This window comes from Haliaeetus albicilla, chromosome 25, assembly GCF_947461875.1.
Source record: "Haliaeetus albicilla chromosome 25, bHalAlb1.1, whole genome shotgun sequence".
Classification (NCBI taxonomy): Eukaryota; Metazoa; Chordata; class Aves; order Accipitriformes; family Accipitridae; genus Haliaeetus; species Haliaeetus albicilla.
In genome coordinates this window covers 21,452,268-21,467,356 of record NC_091507.1, presented here as the reverse complement: position 1 = coordinate 21,467,356, position 15,089 = coordinate 21,452,268, and the positions used below count along the sequence as shown (strand labels likewise).

Below are 15,089 nucleotides of genomic sequence, written 5' to 3'. Positions count from 1 at the left end.
ATCCTTGCCCTCTTCTGACTGATGGAATAATAATGCAAGGATCTAATAAATTAACCAGAAAACAAAACAAAACAAACAACTGGCCTTTGCAAGGCTTCCAAAGCAGAAAGCTGAGAAAAAACATACAGACAGTTCGCATGACTGACTTAAATCCTTTATGTTGACAGTCCATTTATTCCTTTTTCCATTGCCACAAAATTTACACACATACAGCTTACTCGGCAGCAAATCTCTCAGGTGCATTGAATGAGCAGATGCCTGCAGGTTTGCTCTCCTTGGCATGACATACATGATAAATTACATTTAAATTTAGAATTGGCAAGTACAAATCCTATGGCTCAGTTTCAAACACTCTAGGATGTAAAACCGAACAACTTGGCATCAAGTTTAAAAATACATACAGTATCTCTAGGAACTAATACTGTATGCACTGAACAACTTGAAGACATCTGTACCATTTATGATTATAAATTGATCAGCCTCAGTATCACCACTGTACCAGCTTACCTAAAAAGCGAATCAAGAGTGCCCTGTAAAGTGGAACTGTGGACAGCAGCAAATTATTAAAATACATAAGGAACTCATAATTTGAAAGCAGTGTATTTGCATTTGTTTTCATGATTGTTCAAGTGTGAAGGTGACACTCCATGCTATTATTTATGGGAATGTAAAATGCATACGTGGTTTCAAATGGGTAGAAGACTAGGAGGAACAAAAGAAAAAGCGTACTACACCTAGGAAGCTGGCTGATAAGGAGGAACTCCTATCTTGAGAGTATTTTGCCCAGTCTTCCTCTGTTGGAAGGTGTCTTCCATGAAGGATCCTCACAGGAATGAGGCTTAAGAGTAAGCGAATAAGTATGTATATACAGAAACTGAATACTGTGCTAAGCATCTTCCTTCTTCCTCAGATTAACAAGGCAAAAAACCTCAACCCACACACATTTTTTATGCTCTATTTATTTTAAAAGGTAGAAGGTTCATCAGGTTGATTTGAAGGAGTTTTCAGCATGAACAAATGTTTCACAAGCTCTAGCGCTATGAAACTATTCAGTTATATCACATACCAATAGATTAAACTACTTCTGGTCAGTTATATTATAGCTATATATTTTAAGTCGCAATTGTGTGAATAACAAGCATTCCACTGCTTTTGGCTGCATAAATGCACTTGATGTTATGAGATGTTACACATTGTACAAAGCCTACAGGACAGATACAGAAATGGCTTGTTTTGGGAAGGAAGAGTAGGTAAGTCAAATGTGTTAAAAAGAGCTTAATACTGTTTTTAAATCTCTGTTGACTTCTGTAGAATACCTGTACTTATGTACACAAATGCCCTTCTAAAAAGATGTAGTCAGTAAGTAATAATTTGGCTTAATATTACTTCCTAACTCTAGCCAGGAGAGAGAGGCAGCTGAAGACTGAGACACAGACATCTAGTGGCTGCCATGCAAGATCTAACATTTACAAAGACTGCTTAGGGTAAAAAGACTACTACTAATAAATCACTCGTGGGGCATTTGTAAGTTGCCTGCTATGTTCTTACTAACAGGAAATTTGCTAATTTGTTCAAATTTGTCCTAATCCTGCTTTTTAAACATCATGCACAACTGAAATTCTCACAAGCGGAAGAATGAAGGTAATCCTTCTGTATGCAGCACGTACATTTGTTCTTGTAGGCTGCATTGACATAAATGAAAGCTGACTGCTAATATGAAACTCTAAATATTAGAGTTTAAGAGAATATTGTAAGCTTTTATACCCTCACAACTACAAAATAAAATAGTATGCTGTCATGCAATACTTAAATGATGTGATCCAAACAGATATAAATTATATAACTTAATGCACTATTTTCTCCAAAATTCTTGCACCTATTCAGCTTTGATTACAGAAAATATATTGATCATAGCTGTACATACTCTTTAGCATCTCTTTGTTTTAATAAACTTTTACAGTGGCTATGACAAACTCATTTTGATGAGGTAGCATTTAAAAGAGCCCTGTGTGAAGACATGTTGAATAGTTCCTGGTAAAACTTTTTTGTGCTTAGGCATTGGAAGACACTGTTGAGAAAGAGGAGACTGACCTCTGTACACTTTATAATCAATGGCTGGTCAAAGGGGAGACACAAATGACTGAACAAATTCAGATTTGGTGAAAACTGGTCCAATTCCACTAGCCTCAAGATCAACGATACTGCATTAATTTACTCTTTTTTTCCCTTTAAATAAATAAAATTGAATGCACAATACATCCAGAGGCATGAATGCTTATCATCATTAACATAAAGTCTCCTTACCTCTAACTATTTCTCCAAAGTGGAAGCCAACTAGTTAGGTCTTTGGGCTTATTCATGTTTATTTTCTCTGAGAAGTGCCAGGAATTGCATTCATAACTATGTTGCATTTAGCTAGAATTTAGGATATGTTTCACACTACAAATAAAACTAGAAGTTATATTCCACCAGTTCATTATTTGAAATAAATAAAACACATAATTGAAGACTGAATTATGATAATCAAACATGAATTATAAAAGCATCTTTGGTTGTTTAATGTCTACTTTAAAATGGTTAATAAAAAAAGCTGGAGTTGCAACATAGCATAGAGCAGCAGCCCTTCCTCAGCAATGCTACTGTTACATGTCCAAGCACTTCAAGAAGAATAATGAGGAAGTTAACCTCACTGGGAGAAAACAGAAGGCTGGATGTAATCAGTCTATGTATCTAGGACTTAAAAATACAAATTTAAAATTTTTGGCAACAAGTAAAAAAAGCATAAGTGCTTTTTTGTTTTGTTACAATTCTGTATTAGGACAGATCCACGGAACTAACTTTTATAAAAATACAACATACTGCATAAGTTTTTATTTAGGGATTTAATTTATATACCACAAATACTGCTTTTAATATAAGTACAATATAATACAGTTTTATTTATGTAACTGCTGGTGTTCACTTTGGATCATGAACTGAATGGCATGCTGTGCTGTCAAAACTTTAATAAAATGGCCTCTAGTTAAACTTCTCCAAAGTATAAAATCATGCAAAATCTACATCCTATATGATACAACCAGTACAATAATTGAAGCCAATAGCCTACAAACAGCCTGGACTATCTTCCGAGTTTGTTCCTGAAGCGTCCACAAGTCAGCCATTACTTTCTTTAGGCAGAAAGGAAGAATTTCAGTTTTGTCTGCAGAATCTCATCACGACCACTGAAACCAGCAACAAATGTGCACAGTCATCAGTCAACAAATCTTCATTACCTAATGCACTTCAGAGCGCATGTTTAGTCCATATTGACAAGTCTGGGGTTATGAAGTTTTACGTTTTCCTCCTGTAACTACTGGTCGTGCATATTCCACAAAATCATCTATAAGAACAGGCCACGCTCCTAAAGAGAAGTCAAGCAATTCAGAAATTAATGTATCATTATCAGCAATAAACTGGTGTAGTCTCCAAATACAAAAGATCAGAAGCTCACTTTGACATTTCTGGCCTAGTCTAGCTTTAACACGCATGACATGACAAACACTTGAAAAACACACCTAACTAATAAATTAAACATTTGAATCTCTTCTTGCAGCAATAGTTCTTAGTACATACAAAATGTACTTAAAGCATAAAAATCCACACTACAAAGTTTATAAACATTAGTTGACAGCAAAACCATGGCATTCCTATTAGAGCCATTCATAACTTCGGAAATATTTCTGTACACAGTCATTCCAAAACAGGATTTGCAGGATTAGTAACAGAGTGGAAATTGCTTTTAGATTAGTAAAAAAAAGTCCACATAGACATTCTTGCAAGCAGAAAAATGATGTATTTTCTTGCAGTTAGCAGCACTTTTGTACAAAAAATACAGTTTCACTGAGACTCTTGTAGCATAACAGGTTCAAATAGCATGTGCTATATCATGGTGTGACAGTATCTTTACTTCTACTTATATATTACAGCAAACTAGGTAACCTTATCATTACTGTTTCGGCAACAAGTATGACACTGTATTTGCAGCTAAACCTCTAAGGGTAAACAAATTAAGACAGAAGGTAGCAGCATGTTCTGTTGTTTGTTTATAGCAATATTTTAATTCTGCTGTACCAATTTTTGAAAATATTCAAGTACTCCTTACCTTCTTCATCATAGTTGGACATATCATCTGCAATCATATTTCCAAAGTCTAACAAAAGATTCCAAGTATCTTTTGGAATTGATCTTTTATGATGTTCCTGTAAAGGAGGAAAAATGGTACTGTTCAATCCAAACTATTTTCAAATTCCACAGTAGTATTTTATATTGACATATACAAAAATAGACGTTTTAGAAGTATTGCTTCTTCTCTCTCTTTTTTTTTTTCTTTCTTAATTTAAATAAAGTTCAGAGCTTCCAGAGAAAGCTACAAAATAAACTGCAACTAAAGAAGGCAAAAATGTGTAAGAAGTCTTTGATAGTTGTTTTATTTCTTCCATTCTGCTTTTAGGGTATGTGTTCCTAACTTGTTATGAAAAAGAATAAACGAAATGCACTTTATATTTCTACTTAATGGCATCCATTCCAGGTTCTGAAACTGTGCAGCCATGGGTTAGCATTCTGCCATTTCAACTCAAGCCCTTTTCTCCTTACCCCTTTTTAGTCACGCTTACCCAGTCTCTCTTTCAACTTGTTGGTTATAGTTGTATTTACACTCTTCTCACTTTCTCCCAGACTGCCTTCCAGATCCATCATCTCAGCCTCTCTTCAGCTATTCTCTCCTTCACCGTAACACAATACCTGCATTTGCTCCACTTCTGCCCAGTCTCCTTTTTCCCAGTCTGTCCTACTCTCCACTACCACCTCCTTGTCTGATTTCAAATACACTCTTTCTGCATCACCCCATTCACAAGTACTAGTTGCCACCCTGGCCAGTTTGAGCAGCATTCCAAAAAGCTTCAGTCCTAGGCAGCATTCTCTCAGCTTTTAAAGTTAGCACTCCCAAAAAAAGAGAGTGTGTGGGCAAACACAACTACTCAGCAGTTGTGAATGGTCTGACTTGATCCTACAGCTCACATCTCCCTTCATCTGTTGATACTGCTATATTACCTGAAGGCAGCAGGTGATTAACAGGGAATTAAATTTCAACACCTGGTTCTGGTTTGCAGTAAAAAGTTGCAACTGCATGAAAATACTTGCTCGGTGAAGGATTGGGTTTTTTTGTGTTTGTGGTTTTGGTTTTGTGTTGTGGAGTCGGTTTGTTTGTTTGTTTGTTTGTGTGGGGTTTTTTTAAGCAGTAATACTCTGAAGTATTGAGAAGAATAAACTCCATTTCAAAAATCTGGAACTTGATCAAAATGAGGCTGATGCCCAACACAGCAGCAAACATGTCCTCTCACTCAAGCCAAAGGTCATATCTTGACTGCAAAAAATATGACAAGCAAACACACCTTCTGGAAAAGATTTAAGATCCTTAAAAACAAACAAAACACAAACAAAAGAGCCCATCCTAGAGAGTCCTAACTTGCTTCTTTCTTAGGTTGAATTTTTTTAATCTAAACATTTCTTCTAAAGTAAACATTCAGGTTAAATATTTGGAGTGAAGTAAGACACTTTATACCAGATCATCTAGATTATTGCTTGAAGTAGAGATCTGCAGAACTGTCTGTTGTAACAAACTTAATCATATAAGCCAAGTGGGAGACAAACATTAAAACTTTTCTTCAGTTACATCTATAGATCTGAATTTGGATGTGTTAAGGGTATTAAGGCAGTTAAAATGTGAAATGTTTTCACAAGTTCTCTTGATGAAACTGGTACATTATTCAGTGAATAAAGTAAATATACTGTCCAAAAATTTAGAAAAAACTCCAAAAAATATTGCTAAAAGTATACACTTCCTCTATTAAGCACTGGTGATTATGGGACAAATGCAGAAAGACTTTTTAATTCTCTTAAACTAAAGATAAAAAGATATATTAAAAAAAAATCAAGATAAATTATACATTATGTAACATTATATAAGGTATTTTTTTGCAAGTACATAGAAATGCAAGTGTAGAAACTTGGATAAATGAATCAGGTCTTTAATAAGACTATTCTGTAATTTCTGAAGTTTAATTTATGCATCTGTATTCCACTGCTCACAGAATTGCACTGGTAATAGAAAACTGTCAAGATCAGTGCACAACTATTATCTAAAAATGAGTCAAAATAAGTACTCAAGACAAGAACTTCTGCTTAAAAAGAAAAGTCTCTCAGGTTAAGTCAGTCATAACAGAATTGAAATTTAAAAAAGGCTGAGTTCATGCATTAATACCACAAAAGGCAGAGCATGGTAAAATACATGGTTGACAATAATCATAGCTATCTTGAGAATAAAGACAACATAGGTTCAATCTACAATCATGGCTTCCTTTCATGCAGAAGCTTTCAATAAGTAGGAGGATACAGGATCAAGCAAGCAGAATGCTCTATTACTTTGCATGTAGCAATCTTTTTGCATTCTTCTCAATTAGAAAATTATATAGAGAAGATTTAATTTGGCTTGATTTAAGACTATTTTATAACAGTTTTCAAAAAGAAGAAAGTTCGAAGGAAGTATTCAGACATCCTGTCTTTTCCTTCATTGTAAGCACACAGCCTACAAGCCAGACTACTGTGGACTAAGATAGTCAGGAAGGAATACGGTACGTACTTACCAACAAAAATTTATTCCAAAGATCTAGAAATTTAAACCTTCCTGACAGGACTAAATTCCAATATGCAATTGCCATTTCTAGATCTGCAAAAGACAAAGCAACACATAAATACTACAGCACATTATATGCAATAAAACTCTTATGGTTAAACAATTAATGCTACATCCAGTCTATTATGATACAAATGAACAACATTCTTTTAAAATCACTACTCTCTACTCTCACTGACCCAAAAGGTGGAAGACAAGCAGTAATGGTATAAATTGCATATTGAACATCACGGCCATAAAGACTAAAATATTTCTGTCACCATCCAGTAGTGCCAAATTAACGCTACTTTCAATCTACAGAAAGAGAACAAGATACTTACCAATAGCCCTGTCTACAAATAAAAGTAAATAAATAAAAAAGAGATATATGCACAAACACAGCAAATATTTATAGAAACCCAAACATTTAAGTCTGCAGGTGCCAATTCCTGTTAATTTATCACATTTCAGATGCACTTGACTTTAAAGGGAAATTAAGGACACAAGGGGATAAAACCAGATTTTTCTGAAGCATGATAATTCTACAGCACCCCTTACAGCAATAATTCTCTTCTTCTGGAATCATCCAGCACCTACACCCAATACTGAAAATATAAGTCCAAGAAAGCAGCCCTTATTCTGCACCATGAGCAGTGATCCAAGAGCAGAGTTCAGCTCATGCATGCCAACAGGAGGGTGCAGCACTGCCACACATTCAAGCGGAAAAGTAGGAGCAGTATTAGATGCAGCATAAGGGTAGAAAGGATGTTTTCTTGAAGGCCTGTTTTCATTCTCAGCAACTCACAATACCTAATGGCTTCTATGCTTGGTCCCACAGGTAACAGCACTGAATGTATGCGTACTGCTGTGCAAACACAAAACAAAGCACAGCCCTTCTTAAACCACAAAAAGATTTCAGTTTGTGCTTTCAGTGTAAAGTAAGTATAAACAAAATATGAAACTCAGTAGAAAGTACTGTCATAGCAGATAAGATGGAAGCTTAACCTCCACCTACAAGAAAGGAGCATGGTATTTGAAATCGTACATACCACATTACAAACCAAAGGACACTCTGTCACCTGAAATCAAGTTTCGAGTCTGAAAGAGATGTTCCAGATTTTAACATAGCCGGTTCCCTAGAGTCTGTATCATAGAGGGCTGGGGCCCAGACAAAGTGCAATAGTTAAGATGTAGAGAAACACAATATGCCTGTACCTAACTATACAGAGACAGTGCTGCTGGTGTTTGTTCTACTATGATCAGAGTGCTTTTCAGTACAGAACCTGCTTTATGCCCTAATAAACTTCTTTCAGTCCTTCCTGTCTTTGCCACCTTGCTCACTTTTCACAGAAAATAAGTAGAATAGAATAGTTAATAGCATTTACTTCCTGTTTAGATATGCAGATTAATTATTCATATCTGTTATCCCAAATGAAAAGCAAAAGAAATGGGGAGGGAGAAACTTGAATAATCTTAAGGGTTTCTAAACTTCACTGTGAAGTGACTGGCTTTGATCCCATTCACTCAGGCTTCTTTATGACGACTCAACCTTTCCAAGCCAATCTTGCAAATCTATCATGTGACAACATTAAGCAAAATGCACTTTGAAGAAACAACACTTTAATAGCAGGAGAGTGTTTATACTTCTGATGGAAATATTCCTTGGAAGAAGGTACAGGCAAGGAAACAAAGATGGTTAAAGGTGCCACAAAAAAGTTAAAAGGTAAAGAAGAGGCCACACTTCCTTGGTTTATTCGGGTATGTGTCAAATTCAGTATTATGTTAAGGTGAACTTGATTATTGCAAAATTGTGTTTAACACAATGCATGTGAAATACTATCTTAATTAAGTTGATACTTGAGGGATACATTACATGCATGTGCAAATCGGTTCTCCTGCACAAAGACACAGGAATTATTTGCTATAATATACAACAAAAGCGTATCCTGCTGAGGATGCTGCTCTGTAGTGGCTGAAACCAGTCCATACTGGAGCTGCTCTCCCCATTAAGCACACAGAGGGAAGTCCCATTCTCAGCTCAAGGGAAAAAAAATAAAAAGAGTAAATCTTTCTCATCTGGTTCACTGGAATCACACAAACTCATGAACTAACACAACAGAAATTTGAACAAAAAGGACTAGATAGGACTATCACTTTTCGTAGTGGTGCCAGTTTATGCAGTCTTAAAGTATTTGAGGAAACTAGGCCTTCAGGTGTGCTACATTCTCAGGGGATATCGCTACACTTTTGTTTGAAGACAATTCCCTACCTAAGTTGAAAAACAGCACTGGAGGACAGACGAGATGATTTTTCTGCTTTAAACGGAAGACCTAGTTACACAGAGTCCCAGTTCTACATTAGGATGCTGATAGGAGTATCAATAAACAGTAATGCTGAGGAATTTGTGTACCTGCTACAATTAGTGCAGCACTAAAAGATACTAAGAAAAAAAAATAAAGGCCTCATGCCATGGGAGTTTTGCATCCCCACAGGAAGATGCTTTGGAAGGCATGGATTTTTTAGGCAGTCTTAGGAATACCTATTTCAATGCTAGATAAATATGAAGGCATCATTACAAATAAAATCAAACTACAATTACAAAAATATGCTGGTTTTGTACCAAAAAATATGCTTCCCACATTACAGATTAATAATGCAAGTTTTATAAACGGAAAGGAAAAGACAGATGCATAAATCTCTGGAAACTAACACCTAAGCAAGGACCAGTTTAGAAGAGATTTCATTGCAAACATCCGTGTTCATATCCAAAACATAAAATTGCTAAACTGTTACTGTTTAAAGAACATCTTAAACATACCACATCATAGACTGGACATTATACAATGGTTTGAGCTTTCCCTTCATGCCAAAATATTTTCAGTGTCACTATCTAGTGAGTGTTGTATGTCATGCAGCCCCTTCAGCATAATGGCTTCACTGTCCAAAGTTTTTGCATACACTGAAACAAAGTTTCAATATCTAGATATTCATCTTTCTGGATATCTAGTCTAGTTGTGGCTACATAAAGCATCTATAAAGCTTTCTGTAGTAAAACCCTAAGAACTGAGTCACCTAAAAGTGATACCAATTACTATTACAAAATTACTAAAACTAAAATTACTTTAAAAAATTTAAAAATATATACCATATCTGGGTAAAACAAATTCAAGAAGGAGGAAAAGGCTAGTAAAATAACGCTGTAATTATTTTAAACATTATTTTGCTAAATAACATTTATTATAGTAAACATGTTTTAGTATGTTTTAAAAGGAGTTCTTTACACTTTTGAATTATTTAAACAATCAGCTTTTCAAAACCAGAAGCATTTTGCATGCAGTATGATCTATTCTGAAACATTAAAGCCTCATTCTAAAATTGTTTTTAAAAAAACTCCTCAGTCCCTTCTACCCTGATTGAACAGAAAGCTTGAAGTGATAACAAATTAGCACAATTAATGCAGAAGGAGAAATACATTATCAGTTAGACAGCCTGTGTCTACTTTCAAGATCTGATCAAATGCTTATCTTGTTAACAAAAACCGAAAATCATTATTAGATTCTTGCATGAATAGGAAAAAAAAATAATCAAATTAAACTCCTCATCCCTTTGCTAAGATTTTGGACAAGGGCAATGAAGTCACTGCACACAAGTAATCAAGGAAGTGAGAAAACAGAAAGATAAATCAACAGATAGCAAGGAAATGGCTGGACAGTAGGATTTATGAGGAACATGAAATGAAGTTAATTTAGACCTGCTGTGCCAAAACAGCACTCTGGGACTGCAGCACTCACTTGTCATCCTCTGCCAAATAGAGCTTTCCAGTTCTCAGACTGCCCTCCCAACAGAGCTGCTCATGCAGTCCTGTTTGAAGCTGTCAGAATATTAAAACTATTTCACCTAAATTACTGATATATTTAAAAGAAAAAAAAAAGCTCAAGGCATTACATTGACCTCCTAATGACATTTAAAAATCTTTAAGTTATTAATAAAAATACTTTAATATTAGCCACTGCTGCCCTCATAATCCCTAGTTAGCCTATTGACTAGGTTCTGTATATTATGATGGTAGAATCTATCATATTTTTGAGCTTGGAAACAAATAATTTACTTTAATTTCATCTTTTGAGATTAAATGATTGTCCAAGTATTGCTGCCTTCTTCCTTTAGAATCATAGAATCATTTAGGTTGGAAAAGACCTTTAAAATCATCGAGTCCAACTGTCAACCCAACACCACCATGCCCACTAAACCATGTCCTCAAATGCCACATCTACACATTTTTTGAACACCTGGTGTTCATGAAAAGGGATGGTGACTCCACCACTTCCCTGGGCAGCCTGTTCCAATGCCTGACAACTGTTCCAGTAAAGAAATTTTTTCTAATATCCAATCTAAACCTCCCCTGGCGCAGCTTTATTGATGTTTAATCTTCTTACCAATATTGTAAAGCTCTGCTACTTTATATGTCATCTCTGTGAGAGACTTTGGGCAGCTTGTTATAAGCGTCAGTGTTCACCAATAAGTTTTATTCAGAGTATTCTCTCAAGCTACATGGGCAGGATATATTTTTTTTTTCCAGAATAAGTGGATGCATCAGCCTTATCCAGTCCATCTACAGACACAAACCAACCAATTAGTAAAGAATGTAACAAAGCTTGTGGGAAGAAAAAGTTACTTTTATTAGACCAGTTAATAAGGATTAAAGAAAAAGACAAAAGGTTTTGGAAATGAAAATTTCAGTGCCAAGAACCCCTTTGTTTGAGGCTTTCTCTCCCCAATGCTTTAAACAAAACTTACTCTATAGCTTTGAAAACAAAAAGATTATCCAACAAACTCTCTTGTTCCCAACACTGCATAAAAAAATTAATCTGGACAGGTGCAAGACACAGAAATCTATTTTATCATTCAATTACCTTGTAAAAATATATGTAGCCTCTGTAAGAGGCTGAACTTCAAATGTTTTCTTTATAGTCATGTAATTTGCCCTAAAGTATTATTTGGTTGATATTCTTTAATCTCTTTCCTCTTGTTTTCTCACTGTGATCACAGGCAAATATCATACTTCTGTAAAGCTAAAACAAAAACTACATTGCACAAAATTATTTTGTTTTAATAAAATTCCTGGACACCACGCGGAAACTGGTGCAGATGGGGTAAACAGTGGAAACTGGTGTCAATCTATCTCAACAACTGGACTATCATACTACCTGACCAACAAACATCAAATGAATACTTGCAAGATTCAGTGAGTTACTTGATCCCTTGTTTCCTCATCTCTGAATGATTTAAAGAGTCTTCTTTGGCCTCCAAATTACTAAGAACATGGACACAAGAATTAGTTTCTTTCCTAATCAGAATGTTTTCTTCTTCTACAAAGAGATAAAATCCACATAGCAAAATAACAAGAAAATACCATCAGAATTCAACCTAAAAACCCTTCACCAAATTGCCAAAAGTTTAGAGCAAAACAGCCCTTATCTGCAGTTAGGAGCTCTCCCCCTAGCAGAAAGAGAGAAGGGGAAAAACCGGTAAGGGGTATGATAAAAATACTGAAAGTGGCTAGACTCAGGATCCAGCTGAGTTGGATCCATTCATCCCTGCAAAAGCCGTAAGCAAAGAGCTTCCCAGTGCTCTATGTTAGGGAACATGTAATGCACCGTGTCAGAGTTAAGTCCCTGTGGTGGAAGACAGCATGTGGATTTCAGAAGAGCTCTGCAGGAATTGGGCAGAGTCTGACTGTGCTTATTAACTCTATCTCAGCATCTGCCACGATGAAGCAGGCTGATTCTTCGCCTTTCATATTTATTATCTTGCGCATCAACTGCACAAAAGCAGATAAACTGCTCCTGAATGCTAGCTAGGCTTAGAAGAAGATAGCTATCTCGAAGCCAGTTTGAGCGCAGCCTAATGAACCTCATGGTAGCCAGTTTCAAAACCCTTCCGTCTCTGCAAATCTCTCCATGTACAATTCAGATTAAGTAATCTGTTGTAGTTTAAGTTGACTGGATATACGTTTCCCAAATAAGAGCCAAACGTGTAAAAGAATCAATGAGGCATTACTAGAACTGGCAGTTATGCCACACTTTTGCTGCTACTATTGGCCTTTTTTGATCAGAGCACCCTGTTCTATACTAAGCTTGTCTTAAATTGCTGGCATTTTCAGGAAGAAAAATCTGAATAAAAATAAAGCAAGGACCATACACACAGACCAAGGCCATTGAAACACGTAAAATACAGCATTCACAGACCTCTTCCAAAGTAAAGTAAACATGAAATTCATTTATTGAACTCCCTCAACTTCTTCCATCCACTCACTCCTACAAACACCCTACAAATGGATCAATCTAATTCTTCATTGAAAGTGGAGGAAATCTTGATAACTTGTTAGGGGGAGAAAAAAAACCAACCAACAAGAAAAAGATATCCTTCCCTAATGTCTAAGTGTCTCTTCAAAGAATCTTGAGATACTGCTATGATGAAAGCCAAAGTTGATGTTGCTTCAATTAAAAAGAGCACATTATACTCATCTGCTCACAGAAGATGCAACCTCCTTGAAGTCCACATACCGGATGCAAAGATAGTCATTCTTCTGGTCTTGAGGTAATATTTGATTCAAGTCTGAATGCCCTCCTCATGTATCATCTCTTGCTTGATCCCAGGAAGCTGGCAGAGAGAAGGAAGCACAACCTTTTGAGCCAGCAAGCAGGCGAAGGGACCACAAAGGAGCGTTGAAGGATCAAATCTGCTTTTTGTTTCCATGTTGAAAGTCGAAGACCATGAAAGAATGCGTTAAGTTCCTCCACGGTGCTGAAACAAACTGTAGTAAACTGCTGAGCATGAGGAATCTCCTGAACATGTCTTGTCGGGGCTCAAATGGAGACCCATTAAGAGACTCACAGTGAGTATCATGTTAAAAAAAAGAAAAAAAAAAAAAAAAAAGATGGAGCTAAGGCCTTGTTTTGAGCTTGAGCAGTGTCCTTAGAAATCTGAACTGCTCTGTATACAACATGACAAAAGATCTATAACCCTATTCTTTAGTGCACTTATCAACCAAGAGCTAGGACGCAAAATTTCACTCAGACTGCAGTAGAAAAAGCTAGAACTTGGGAGTAGAAAGTGAGATAAACCTCTGCAAATCTGCACCATGCAAAATGAAGATTTATTGTACTAAATATAGTAATGAGAACATGAGAGAGCAGATTAAACAGACAGAATTACAGTCATCCATAATAATTATTTGTAAAAGTCTCCTGGCAAACCAGACCTTAATAAACTGCACCTTTTACATTATCTCAAATATATACAAAACACTCAGATGAAGTTTAATATATCTAAATGTTATGCCTGCCAGGTCCAATATGCAACCATTGAGATGGCACCGCTGTGCTGAAACCTTGCTGTCTTTTTTTCCTGAATTCTGTCCACCACTTACAGAATAATAGCCTCAGCAGTTATAAGCATCTGTCTTTTTCTTAGATAATAATCAAATCTATTCAGATCTCAATTGAAAGACACTTCACAGTTGGGTCCTGAGTAACATTAATCAGAACATCATTTTCTGCTTAAAGAAAATCATGGTAGATTTTATACAATATGTTTTTGCCTCCTGCATCTCACTACTTACACGAGCTATCACCTAGGGGGACTGGTACTACTTTTACTTCTTTAAACAGCATGTGTCCAGACGGAAGCATACTACTTGACAATATTAAGCTATAAAAGTAAATGGAAACATTGAAGTTGGATGAGACTACAGAGACTGAAGTCTTGCAGATATAAAGAGAAATAAAAATTCCCTAGTATCACCACACAAACTGTGGAAGAGAGACACCTATAAAAGGCAGTCCTGTTTCTAGGAATGATTATTGGTGTACTGAATTCTGTGCCTATTTTAGGGAATGACAGAATAGATGTAACTTAATTTATTGGAGAGGATTCTTCCCATCTAATTACATAAAGGCAGAATTTCTTGCATTGGTTTTGAGGGGAACTGTAGAATAAGCAGAAATTAAAAACTAATAGAGGACAGGCTGTTCTAAAGATAAATAAAACACAAAACTGCACACACACACCTCCCCCGGACCGCTTTCCTGGAGCAAAATCCACTGCATCGCAAAGATGACTGTGTCAGGTCTGACCAAAATTCTTCTATTACCAAAAAAACTTCTAAGAAGGGCTTCTATGCCTTCCCACTCCCTCCCTTACAAATAGCAGCTGGTGTAATAAAAGATACTACGCATCCTGCTGATATCTCCCAAAAGAGAAATGTTTGGGATACACAGAGATTTTTGTTTCAAGATATGCTCCAGGCAAAAATGTTCAATGAAAACTGACAGTAATCTCAGAAACAACTTTTAGAAATTCAGTCTGGAAGCACTGG

The 15,089-nt window shown here is 36.0% G+C and overlaps 1 protein-coding gene across 8 annotated transcripts in view; it reads right to left on the bottom strand.

Annotated features, from left to right (window-relative positions):
• Positions 1-154: 154 nt before the first annotated feature.
• DCUN1D2 (defective in cullin neddylation 1 domain containing 2) overlaps positions 155-15,089 on the bottom strand; it is a 28,792-nt gene continuing 13,857 nt past the window's right edge. For 5 of the 8 annotated variants that reach the window (XM_069770214.1, XM_069770211.1, XM_069770210.1 and 2 more), the window contains 3 exons: positions 6,681-6,763; positions 4,142-4,238; positions 155-3,400 (listed from right to left, as the gene is read on the bottom strand). In XM_069770214.1, coding sequence (XP_069626315.1) covers positions 3,321-3,400; positions 4,142-4,238; positions 6,681-6,763 — 260 coding nt within the window. In that variant the 3' untranslated portion in view covers positions 155-3,320. Of the gene's footprint in view, positions 3,401-4,141; positions 4,239-6,680; positions 6,764-11,946; positions 12,024-13,244; positions 13,373-15,089 lie in introns of those variants that run through there. The other 3 variants (XR_011322113.1, XR_011322112.1, XR_011322114.1) reach the window with 3 other exon arrangements.